Source organism: Phyllobates terribilis, unplaced genomic scaffold (genome assembly GCF_046119375.1).
Source record: "Phyllobates terribilis strain yellow unplaced genomic scaffold, ASM4611937v1 Scaffold_186__1_contigs__length_3700242, whole genome shotgun sequence".
In the NCBI taxonomy this organism is placed as follows: domain Eukaryota; kingdom Metazoa; phylum Chordata; class Amphibia; order Anura; family Dendrobatidae; genus Phyllobates; species Phyllobates terribilis.
Window position 1 is genome coordinate 2,093,280 of NW_027362946.1, and position 12,791 is coordinate 2,106,070.

Here is a 12,791-nt window from a genome sequence, read left to right on the forward strand (position 1 = left end):
TTAACTTTTTTTCACACAAATGTTACTTTAGACGCAAATTTTTTTATTTTCGCATGGGTAACAGGAAAAATGGACTACCAATTTGTAGTGCAATTTCTCCTGAGCACGCCAATACCCCATGTGAGGGAAAACCACTGTTTGGGTGCACGGCAAGAATCGGTAGGGAAGGAGCGCCATTTGACTTTTTGCTCCTCAGGGAACTTATCTAGATGTGTGGTGAGCACCTTGAACACCCCAAGGTGCTTCACAGAAGTTTATAATATTGAGCCGTAAAAATAAAATTTTCACATTTTTCCCACAAAAATGTTTTTCAGTCACCAATTTGCATTATCATAATAGTAATGGAAGAAATTGCACCATGAAATTTGTTGTGCAATTTCTCCTGAGTGCGCCGATATCCTATATATGAGGGAAAACCACTGTTTGGGCGCACGGCAGGGTTCGGAAGGGAAGGAGCGCCATTTGACTTTTTGAATGTAAAATTTGCTTGAATAATTAACGGACGCCATGTCGCATTAGGGGAGCTCCTGATGTGCCTAAACAGAGGAACCCCCCCCACAAGTGACACCATTCTGGAAACTAGACCCCTCAAGGAACTTATCTAGGTGTGTGGTGAGCACTCTTTCCACATAAATGATCTTTTAGCCCCAATTTTTTTATTTTTACAAGGGTAAGAGGAGAAAATGCACCCCAAAAACTGTTGTGCAATTTCTCCTGAGTATGCCGATACCCCAAATGTGGTGGAAAACTACCGCTTTGGCGCACGGCAGGGCTTGGAAGAGAAAGGAGTGCTATGTTGGCTGGGATAGGTTGCAGACACCGTGTCACATTTGAAGAGTCGCTGACATGCCGAAACAGCAGGAACCCCCACAAGTGACCCCATTTTGTAAACTATACCTCTCAAGGAATTTATCTAGGGAAGTAGTGAGTCTTTTTACATTTTTAAAGTCATACCATTGGCAGTGAAGAAAAAATAATTATATTTTTTACCACAAAAAAATTGTTTAAACCTCATATTTTACATTTTCACACAGGGCAATGGGTAAAAATGGTGCCGAAATGTGTCACACAATTTCTTCTATACAGAGCCCCTAAGTGCAAGAAAAACAGAATCCACCCTCAAGTGACCCCATTTTGGAAACTATACCCCTTTGGGAATTTACCTACAGATGTAGGGACAAATGGGTGTTTTCCAGAAACAAGCAGCTTTGGATGTTGCTGAGTGAAAATTTCAAACTGCCGTTGAAGTGACCACTACGTTGTAGTGTCCAGTACATTGTGCCCACTATACATACCAGGATGGGGTTGAGGGGGGCTATACATATCAGAATAGAGATGAGGGGTACCATGCATACCAGGATAGGGATGCGGGGTACCATGCATATCAGGATGTGGGATGGGGTGCCATTCATACCAGAATGAGGGATGGGGTGCCATGCATACCAGGATGAGGGGTACCATACATATCAGGATAGGGATGAGGGGTACCAAACATACCAGGATGAGGGATGGGGTGCCATGCATACCAGGATTGGGGGATGTGGGGTGCAATGCATACCAGGATAGCGATAAAGGGTACCATACATACCAGGATGAGGGATGGGGTGCCATACACACCAGGATTGGGGATGAGGGAGCCATGCATACTAAGATTGGGATGAGGGGTGCCATGTATACCAGATTTGGGATAAAAGTGAGGGGTGCCATGTATACCAGATTTGGGATAAAAGTTGCCATGAATACCAGGATTGGGGATGAGGGGGCCATGCATACCAGGATGAGGGATGGGGTGCCATGCATACCAGGATGAGTGATGGGGTGCCATGCATGGCAGGATTGGGGATGGATGAGTGGTGCCATGCATACCAGGATTGGTGATGAGGCAGCCATGCATACCAGGATGAGGGATGGGGTGCCGTGCATACCAGGATTGGGATGTTTTGTCAAAAAAAACCTAATGAAAAAATCTCAATAAAAATTTATTGGATTAAAAAAAAAAGAATAGGAAAAAGGCTTCTCCCCTGTGTAAGTTCTCTGGTGCTTAACCAAAGCTGATTTCTGGTTAAAACATTTCCCACATTCTGAACATGAAAAAGGCTTCTCCCCTGTGTGGGTTCTCTGGTGTTTATTAAGATGTGATATATGGTTAAAACATTTCCCACATTCTGAACATAAAAATGGCCTCTCCCCTGTGTGGGTTCTCTGGTGCGTAACCAAAACTGATTTTTGGTTAAAACATTTCCCACATTCTGAATAGGAAACGTGCTTCTCCCTGTGTGGTTTCTCTTGTGACTTTCAAGAATCATTCTATGATTAAAACATTTCCACATTCTGAACAAGAAAAAGGCTACTCCCCTGTGTGAGTTCTCTTTTGTCTATCAAGAATCATTTTACGATTAAAACATTTCCCACATTCTAAACAGACAAATGGCTTCTCCCCTGTGTGAGTTCTCTGGTGGTTATTAAGATGCGCTTTTCGGTTAAAACATTTCCCACATTCTGAACAAGAAAAAGGCTTCTCCCCTGTGTGAGTTCTCTTGTGGCTATCAAGAATCATTTTACGATTAAAACATTTCCCACATTCTGAGCATGAAAAGGGCTTCTCCCCTGTGTGAGTTCTCTTGTGTCTAAAAAGATCTGATTTCTGGATAAAACATTTCCCACATTCTGAACAGAAAAAATGCTTCTCCCCTGTGTGAATTCTCTGGTGGCTATTAAGATGCGCTTTCTGGTTAAAACATTTCCCACACTCTGAACATGAAAAAGGCTTCTTCCCTGTGTGGGTTCTCTGGTGGCTATTAAGATGTGCTTTCTGGTTAAAACATTTCCCACATTCTGAACATGAAAAAGGCTTGTTCCCTGTGTGGGTTCTGTGGTGCTTAATCAAATCTGATTTCTGGCTAAAACATTTCCCACACTCTAAACAGACAAATGGCTTCTCCCCTGTGTGAGTTCTCTGGTGGTTATTAAGATGCGCTTTCCGGTTAAAACATTTCCCACATTCTGAACATGAAAAAGGCTTCTCCCCTGTGTGGGTTCTCTGGTGCTTATTAAGATGTGATATATGGTTAAAACATTTCCCACATTCTGAACATAAAAATGGCCTCTCCCCTGTGTGGGTTCTCTGGTGCGTAACCAAAACTGATTTTTGGTTAAAACATTTCCCACATTCTGAACAGGAAAAGGGCTTCTCCCCTGTGTAGGTTCTCTGGTGCTTAATCAAACTTGATTTCCTTGTAAAACATTTCCCACATTCTGAACAGGAAAAGGGCTTCTCCCTGTGTGGGTTCTCTTGTGACTTTCAAGAATCATTCTATGATTAAAACATTTCCACATTCTGAGCAAGAAAAAGGCTACTCCCCTGTGTGAGTTCTCTTGTGTCTATCAAGAATCATTTTACGATTAAAACATTTCCCACATTCTAAACAGACAAATGGCTTCTCCCCTGTGTGAGTTCTCTGGTGGTTATTAAGATGCGCTTTTCGGTTAAAACATTTCCCACATTCTGAACAAGAAAAAGGCTTCTCCCCTGTGTGAGTTCTCTTGTGGCTATCAAGAATCATTTTACGATTAAAACATTTCCCACATTCTGAGCATGAAAAGGGCTTCTCCCCTGTGTGAGTTCTCTTGTGTCTAAAAAGATCTGATTTCTGGATAAAACATTTCCCACATTCTGAACAGAAAAAAGGCTTCTCCCCTGTGTGAATTCTCTGGTGGCTATTAAGATGCGCTTTCTGGTTAAAACATTTCCCACACTCTGAACATGAAAAAGGCTTCTTCCCTGTGTGGGTTCTTTGGTGGCTATTAAGATGTGCTTTCTGGTTAAAACATTTCCCACATTCTGAACATGAAAAAGGCTTGTTCCCTGTGTGGGTTCTGTGGTGCTTAATCAAATCTGATTTCTGGCTAAAACATTTCCCACACTCTAAACAGACAAATGGCTTCTCCCCTGTGTGAGTTCTCTGGTGGTTATTAAGATGCGCTTTCCGGTTAAAACATTTCCCACATTCTGAACATGAAAAAGGCTTCTCCCCTGTGTGAGTTCTCTGGTGATTAACAAAAACTGATTTCTGATTAAAACATTTTCCACATTTGGAGCAAAAAAATCTATTGTCCGCTGAGTGTTTTTTTTGATGTTTAAGAATAGACTTCTCGAAAGTAAAACTATTTCCAATTTCTGAAAGTGAAAATGACTTCTTTGCTTTAGGAGCAGTTCGTTTTTTAATGCTTATTTTATTTTGATTTTCCTTGGTAGTTGGTAATGAATCAGAAGACAGGATGTGTTTCATAGAATTAGATGATAGATCTTTGCTTTGAAGGGATGATGGTATATCTGGAGTAATGGCATTCACTTCAATTGTATCCTGTGGGATCTCAAGATCATTTGATTTAAAAATCTCCTGTCTCTCTGATCTTCTGGTACAGTCATCTGCCAAGAAAAAAACAATTATTCATTTTGAATAAAATATCCTTGAAATTTATATTTTTGAACATTTCTACTTAAAATGTCTAAACAAACACATCCCTGGGCTATATGGTAATCCAGGGAAATGAAGAGAAATATGCTCAAGTTTAAAAATCTATTTTATGAGACACAAATCTAAAAAATAGAGGAATATTTAAACTTGAGCATATATTTCTTCATTTTCCTGGACTAGCATGTAGCCCAGGGATCTGTTTGTTTAGATTGATTTAGAAGTAGTATGCAATCTTTATTTATTTTTCTATGGGATTCTTGTGTTAATTGTACTTAAAATGTCTGTAGAAATGGGAAGTTATTGATAGAATGTGTTATGCACACGCCCGGGCTAAGCGGCGTGTGCGAGTGATTGGTAGTGATTCCACTGGACCGTGCCGGAGAGTGAATGCCTGGAGGGGCGTGACTAAGTATTCACCCGATCCGACCAGGGTCGCACGACGGCATACGACGCCAGTGCACCAAGGAGGAACCGAGCAGAGGGACCAGGTGCTACTCCAGGACAGACCCCGGACACGGCTGTTGACCCACACAGGGGAATACAGGAACAGGCTGGTAGGCTGGCACACAGACTGGAGGGTATAGGCAGGCACGACTGGTATGCAGGCAGGCGGGTATGCAGGCAGGGGGGTAAAGGCAAGCACAGCTAGAGTGCAGACAGGGAGGCACTAGCAGGTAGGAACACAGGCGGGATAGGACCCAGTACACACCGGGACTCAGGAACAATACAGGCAGAGGGTTACAGGCAAGCACAGCTAGAGTGCCGACAAGGCTGAGCAGGGAGGACAGGGCTCTGTTCACACGGAACAGACAGGAAGGGAAAGACAGAGCCAGATACTCACACAGTACTTGCAGAGACAACAAGCAGGAGTTAGGTACGAGTTCAGACTCTGCAGAAAAAGGAAGGGAACGGACATAGAGGCAAAACAGGTAAAGGACAGGAGAGAGTTCAGACTGGAACTGAGTGTACGGAGGAGACCGACACTGCAGAGGGATACAGGAGCGGGTCTGGGAATACGGCCCCCAGAGAGGCGGAACGAACAGGCAAGGAGCGTGTTCAGACAGGACAGACCAGACACAGGAAGGAGTCAGTTCAGACACGGGAGCTGAAACCGCAAAGCAGGAGACATACAGGACTCAGTTCAGACACGGGAGCTGATACCGCAAAGCAGGAGACATACAGGACACAGTTCAGACACGGGAGCTGATACCGCAAAGCAGGAGACATACAGGACTCAGTTCAGACACGGGAACTGATACAAAAAGCAGGAGACAAGAGACGGGACCTGGCACCTTCAGAGTGCAAGCACACACTGAAGGAAACACTATGCTCAGGCAGGGATAGAAGGGAGCTGCTGAGCTATATACCAAGTGACAGACAGCAATAGGCTGAGGACGCACAAGGGGTGTGACCCACAGCAGGTACAAAAGGCAGGAAGTGATCGGGCGCCGCCCTTAAGCAGCAGAAACAGACACAAACAGACAGCATGGAGGGAAGCCAGAGAGACATTCTGGACAGGAGATCAAGTGCGCCCTCTTGCACAGTGGGAGATGGACCACCATGCAAGGACGCCGCCAGGTATGTTACAGTACCTCCCCCCTTACGCCCCCTCTTCTTCAGGCCTGCCAGAATCTTCCGCAGGGAATTCGAGGGCCAGTCGTTCACTGGGTTGGAGGGGGACAGAGACTTAAGGGTAATCTCTGCTTCGAGGTACATCTTGTCAAGCTCACAGGAAGAAATAGACGGGTTATCAGGTACATAATGAGGAAAAGTCACTGTCTCTTTGTTATCTGGTGGTATCCCGGAGGATTCAGGAAACAACTGGAGGTCCTCCGCCGGGTCAGAAGAGTGCAGAGGCTCAGAGAAAACAACTGCTTCAGAGTACACTAGGTCGGACTCACTGGAGGAAGCAGGCGAGGTATCGGGTACCGAGTATAGGAAAGTCTCTGTCCATTCACCACCAGGTGGCACCCCGAAGGGTTCTGGAGACAGCTGGCGGTCCTCCGCCTGGTCAGAGGGGTGTAGAGACTCACGGGTAACCTCTGCTTCAGAGTACACTAGGTCGGACTCACTGGAGGAAGCAGGCGAGGTATCGGGTACCGAATATAGGAAAGTCTCTGTCCATTCACCACCAGGTGGCACCCCGAAGGGTTCTGGAGACAGCTGGCGGTCCTCCGCCTGGTCAGAGGGGTGTAGAGACTCACGGGTGACCTCTGCTTCAGAGTACACTAGGTCGGACTCACTGGACGAAGCAAGCGAGGTATCAGATCCAGGATATAGGAAAGTCTCTGTCCATTCACCACCAGGTGGCACCCCGAAGGATTCTGAACACAACTGGAGGTCCTCCGCCTGGTCGGAGGGGTGTAGAGACTCAGGAGTAACCTCTGCTTCGGAGTACACTAAGTTGGACTCACTGGACGAAGCGAGCGAGGTATCAGGTACAGAGTATAGGAGAGTCTCTGTCCTTTCGCTACCAGGTAGCACCCCGAAGGGTTCAGGAGACAACTGGAGATCCTCCGCCTGGTCGGAGGGGTGTAGAGACTCGGAGGTAACTACCACTTTGGGGTACCCATTGTCAGGCTCACAGGACGAAGCGGACAAAGTATTGAGTACCGGGTGTAGAGAAGTCTCTCTCCATTTGTCATCGAGTGGTATCCCGGAGGGTTCAGGAGGCAACAGGGGATCCTCCGCCAGGTAGTAGAGGTGCACAGACTCTGAGGTAACCACAGCTTTGGAGCATTCTTGGACATGCACACCGGTTAAAGAGAAAGAAGCATCTGATGCCGGGTGCAGGAAGTTCTCCTGTGTGGAGTCTGGATGGGCAGGAGTCTCTTCGGCCAGGAGAACTGGTGCACTACCCACGCACATTACCCATTGGGGTTTCTCCGGGATACAGGGAGATGAAGCTTCAGTAGGGACTTCAAGGTTGGGGTCAGGAGGTCTCAGGGAGGACAGACCCTGGCGTGACGGCTTGCCTCTAAGTCTAGCACGTCTGGACTGCCTCTTGAGGTTGAGAGAAGTATTCCGGAAAGCGTAGTCACCCTGTGAGGATTCTGGATGGGCAGTAGTCTCATTGGGCTGGAGGACTATTGCGCTACCCACACACATTACCCGTCGGGGCTGCTCCGGGATATTGGGAAGTGAAGCTTCAGCAGGGGCTTCAGAGTTAGGGTCCTCGAAGACCATACGAAAGGCCACCAGGAAGGCCTGCAGGTCAAGGATGACAGGATCCCATGCTTCCCATAGGGGGGTGACCCATTTCAAGGCATCACCCGCTAGGTAGTCAATCATAAAGGCCACTTTAGCCCAATCGGAAGGAAAATAGAGAGGGTAGGCCTTAAAGTGTAGCATGCATTGCTCCACAAATGCACGACACTGTCTTGGATCCCCATAGTAACGTGGCGGATCCGCAGGAACGAGGGCTGATAGATCCATCTGGACGGGTGCGTAATTCGCCTGGAACTCAGCTAAAGGGGGGAAAAAATTTATTTATTTATTTTAATGCATGTATTCGCTGGAAAAACTTCTCAAAGAGCGAAGGCCGTGGGGCTCAACGGGAACCATGGCCTGAGCATGCTGTTATGCACACGCCCGGGCTAAGCGGCGTGTGCGAGTGATTGGTAGTGATTCCACTGGACCGTGCCGGAGAGTGAATGCCTGGAGGGGCGTGACTAAGTATTCACCCGATCCGACCAGGGTCGCACGACGGCATACGACGCCAGTGCACCAAGGAGGAACCGAGCAGAGGGACCAGGTGCTACTCCAGGACAGACCCCGGACACGGCTGTTGACCCACACAGGGGAATACAGGAACAGGCTGGTAGGCTGGCACACAGACTGGAGGGTATAGGCAGGCACGACTGGTATGCAGGCAGGCGGGTATGCAGGCAGGGGGGTAAAGGCAAGCACAGCTAGAGTGCAGACAGGGAGGCACTAGCAGGTAGGAACACAGGCGGGATAGGACCCAGTACACACCGGGACTCAGGAACAATACAGGCAGAGGGTTACAGGCAAGCACAGCTAGAGTGCCGACAAGGCTGAGCAGGGAGGACAGGGCTCTGTTCACACGGAACAGACAGGAAGGGAAAGACAGAGCCAGATACTCACACAGTACTTGCAGAGACAACAAGCAGGAGTTAGGTACGAGTTCAGACTCTGCAGAAAAAGGAAGGGAACGGACATAGAGGCAAAACAGGTAAAGGACAGGAGAGAGTTCAGACTGGAACTGAGTGTACGGAGGAGACCGACACTGCAGAGGGATACAGGAGCGGGTCTGGGAATACGGCCCCCAGAGAGGCGGAACGAACAGGCAAGGAGCGTGTTCAGACAGGACAGACCAGACACAGGAAGGAGTCAGTTCAGACACGGGAGCTGAAACCGCAAAGCAGGAGACATACAGGACTCAGTTCAGACACGGGAGCTGATACCGCAAAGCAGGAGACATACAGGACACAGTTCAGACACGGGAGCTGATACCGCAAAGCAGGAGACATACAGGACTCAGTTCAGACACGGGAACTGATACAAAAAGCAGGAGACAAGAGACGGGACCTGGCACCTTCAGAGTGCAAGCACACACTGAAGGAAACACTATGCTCAGGCAGGGATAGAAGGGAGCTGCTGAGCTATATACCAAGTGACAGACAGCAATAGGCTGAGGACGCACAAGGGGTGTGACCCACAGCAGGTACAAAAGGCAGGAAGTGATCGGGCGCCGCCCTTAAGCAGCAGAAACAGACACAAACAGACAGCATGGAGGGAAGCCAGAGAGACATTCTGGACAGGAGATCAAGTGCGCCCTCTTGCACAGTGGGAGATGGACCACCATGCAAGGACGCCGCCAGGTATGTTACAGAATGATAGTTCACAGTCTAATAGAAAACCTCATAGGATGAACCAGTAGAGCGTGGTGTCCAACTGTTTGTTCTTTTAGCCTCCAAAATATGGAACATGGTTTCCATAAACCAATCCAGCAATATCTGCTTTTAAGAAGTCAAATCTCACCATCGCTTCTGAGCCTTGCAGTGCGCCCAAACCACATTTAGCATCCATGTATTTGGCATTACTATAGTGAGAAGAACCCACTTAATTTACAGTGTATGTGTCCTGGAGCACAATCTGGGCACTATGTGTTGGGTAATCAAATGGCCAATATGCAATTTTTATGCTCCAGCATCCAGTGCTAATTTTCGGAAAGTGCCTGTGTAGTCAAAATAATCACTACTCCTATAGATTAATTCACTGAGGGTTGTAATTTCCAAAATGAAGTCACTTTATGGGGATTTCTACTGCCCTAGTTTTCTGACATTTTGTAATATTAGGGCTTCAGCAAATGGGGTGTCCCATCTCCTCTGGGATCTGCTCCTGCGATGTCTGCTTCTGTCACCAGGAGCCGCCTTACTCATTCTGCAGGCGGCGCTGGTGATGGGAGTAATTAGAGTATGGGGATCAGGGGCTCTCGGCAATCTAAACTATCGTAAGGGACAATATTTTCTGTCAGATGAGTTTCAAGAAGAAATATTAGACATTCAAAGACAATTTTTTAGAATAGTGCAGAGCTGAGGTGTCTTAAATTTAGATCTCGGGCATTTGGAAGAGGCAATGGAGATCTTTTTGAAAGGCTACCAGGGAGTTACAGAGTCACATAAGTGAGGAAGGACGATCCCAATACAATGAAACTATCATACAGAATGAACCTGTAAAAAAAAGAAAGAATATAAAAACATGTAACATCCCCAACAACAACGTGTTATGATCTGCAACAAGTACTAAGGAAAGAAGGGGAAAGCTTTCCCTACAATAAGACTAAGCTGAATCCCTACGATGTAGGGGGCTGCCTGTTCCTAGCGAACGGACCCGCCTTAGTCCTAGGCTAGTCTGAATGGAGACCTATAGAATAAAGGTAAGGGGTCCCTAAAAGAACTAAGGACTGGAACAAAAATGGGACACCTCCTGAACAGAGAAAGTTGTTGCAGAACACAAAAAGATAAACTGACAAAAAGGTACTAGAGGTCCCAAAAGGACCAAACAAACTGACAGAGATAGACACAGAAGCACCTGGCCAGCAAAACAGTCAAAAAACAATGAAGTCCACCACAGCCAAAAGGGCGGAGTTGGAATATAAAGGCAGATGGTCACGTGACCGCAAAACACAAGATGGAAAAAACAAACAGGAGGGTTCTAACACAACGTATGTATGAAGGGAGAAATCCAACACTAAACTGGAGTTGCACTCATTTATGATAAACCATTGGAGCTACGATGAATTCTGACCAGAAGAGTAGAGAAAGTATTAGCGACCCCATTTCATCAGAGATTGTGCAGTAATCTGAATTCCTTAGGATTGAAAACATAATGGAATTTATGACGTGGAGTGAATCCATGAAACCAGGGCTGGAGCCATGCCAACACATCTCCTGCAGGCGTGAATAAATGTATATTACAGCCATCAGCCACACACAGCTTAGAGATGTATCATGGCACAGGTGTAATGTTTTTTGTGTAGGTTATCGCAATCCTGTTTGAAGTTAGTTGGTTTTAAAAGGAATTGAAAAGTCAGGATAAAGGGAAACTGTTGTTATTGTACAGTGTCTTGTAGGTACCATATGAGCACATTCAGCAGCACAGAAGGGAGAGAAGGTAGATTCATCCAATAAGATATCAGGGATCTAGGAAGCCAACAGCATCATTACCCTCCACTTTCTCTTACAGACCCATCATAATATTTTTCTTCAAGTGATTTTCTAACTTGTCAGCACATTCTACGTACGCTGTCATTTGGCTTTGTAGTTTACAGATTTGGGCAGGTAACGAACAGTGTCTTCTAATCCCAGGGGGTAGGTGGATCCTCCAGGTTGCAAGTTCTATAGAAAAGGGCTTTCACGATTTCACAAAGTAATTTGAACATTTTCGGATAAAGGAGAATGTTGTGGTCGAGCGGCAAAATGGTGATCACACGATTGTGATACGGCCGGACTACACCACCGATAAAGCAGCCACAGCGGGTGACTGAGAAGAATCTGTAACTTCTTTGCATTTAGTGGTTACTACTCACCTGGGTAGTCATATGTAGGAATCTCCTCTTTACAGCGCTCATCACCCGTCACATTTGTCTCTGTAGTATTAATATGGGTCTGATCTTCACTCTGGAACAAATATTATAAAAGTCAGATGGAGAAGTCCCATCTATGATCCGCTCTAATCCCGTCATCTCCACCGTTCTCATTACAAAAATATAAATACTGGTGGATAAAACAAGACTGAGCACAAAACTTTCACAGCCGTCTACACATCATAGGGGAGATCTCATGACACCTTCTCTCCATCTACCTGATGATCCTGAGGAACATTGGGATATTCTTGTTTACAGTCCTGTGGAAGAAGAGGACAGGGCCATCTCTCTGGTGTTGTCCTCTTACTGGATCGATCTGGAGGAAACACATACAGGGACTGAATTAATTATTTTCATACAGATAATTGTAGGCCGTGTGTATTTAGTCCTGTCATTTACCTGGTGTTGTGAGAGGCTGGGGAATGTCCATCATGACGTCCCTGTACAGATCTTTGTGTCCTTCTAAATACTCCCACTCCTCCATGGAGAAATAGACGGCGACATCCTGACACCTTATAGGAACCTGACACATACATTGATACTGTCATCTCCCCGATCCCTTCTTAGCGTTACTGTATAATGTCCCAGCATTCCCAGTAATGTCACCTCTCCAATCAGAAGCTCAATCATCTTGTAGGTGAGTTCTAGGATCTTCTGGTCATTGATAACCTCATGTATCATGGGGTGAGGTGGAGGCCCCGTGATTAGTCTCAGGGGTTTTCCCCATCCCTCAGACACAGGGTCCTGACAGCACTCACTAGAGGTCTTCTTCACTACTGTGTAATCCTGGTTATGGAGAGACTCATTAATAAATCTCACTACAGACATTTCCAGAGTCCTCACCTCTCCAGTTCTGTTCATCTGTTATTCCCATAGATAAGAATGATGTGACGTCATCAGAATCTCTCACCTCTCCAGTAAGCCGGAAGAGGATCTCTAGGGTGAGGTGTAATATCCTCTCCGCCATCTTGTCCCTGTCCATATCTATCTTTGATGGATAAATCAGGAAAATATTCTTATATAGAAGATCTCCACTGAGAGGATTCGGTGTTGTAGATACCTGAATGAGTAGAAGATAAAAATCCTGTTGGTATAATACAACTATTGGAGATAATGAGGGGAAACATATAAGGATATTTATTATTTTACTGTATTTAGTTTTTTCTTTACATCTAGTAATAAAACCTATATATTTTAGGCCA

The 12,791-nt window shown here is 46.1% G+C and overlaps 3 protein-coding genes across 3 annotated transcripts in view; all 3 read right to left on the reverse strand.

Annotated features, from left to right (window-relative positions):
* Positions 1–3,301, reverse strand: part of LOC141212774 (uncharacterized) — a gene marked incomplete at its 5' end in the record, with an annotated part of 67,111 nt that extends 63,810 nt beyond the window's left edge. Inside the window, 2 exons of the mRNA XM_073665082.1 lie at positions 1,148–1,163; positions 2,351–3,301. Of these exons, the coding sequence (XP_073521183.1) occupies positions 1,148–1,163; positions 2,351–3,301 (967 nt within the window). The remainder of the gene's footprint in view (positions 1–1,147; positions 1,164–2,350) is intronic.
* Positions 1–12,791, reverse strand: part of LOC141212801 (uncharacterized) — a 330,767-nt gene that overhangs the window by 302,385 nt on the left and 15,591 nt on the right. Inside the window, exon 2 of the mRNA XM_073665108.1 lies at positions 12,500–12,649. Within this exon, the coding sequence (XP_073521209.1) occupies positions 12,500–12,571 (72 nt within the window). The 5' untranslated portion in view covers positions 12,572–12,649. The remainder of the gene's footprint in view (positions 1–12,499; positions 12,650–12,791) is intronic.
* LOC141212803 (uncharacterized) lies at positions 3,169–11,948 on the reverse strand. The gene is made up of 3 exons (XM_073665109.1): positions 11,808–11,948; positions 11,533–11,623; positions 3,169–4,429 (listed from the first exon to the last, which is right to left on the reverse strand). The coding sequence occupies exon 3, from the start codon at positions 4,287–4,289 to the stop codon at positions 3,354–3,356; it is 936 nt and encodes a 311-aa protein (XP_073521210.1). The 5' UTR covers positions 4,290–4,429; positions 11,533–11,623; positions 11,808–11,948; the 3' UTR covers positions 3,169–3,353.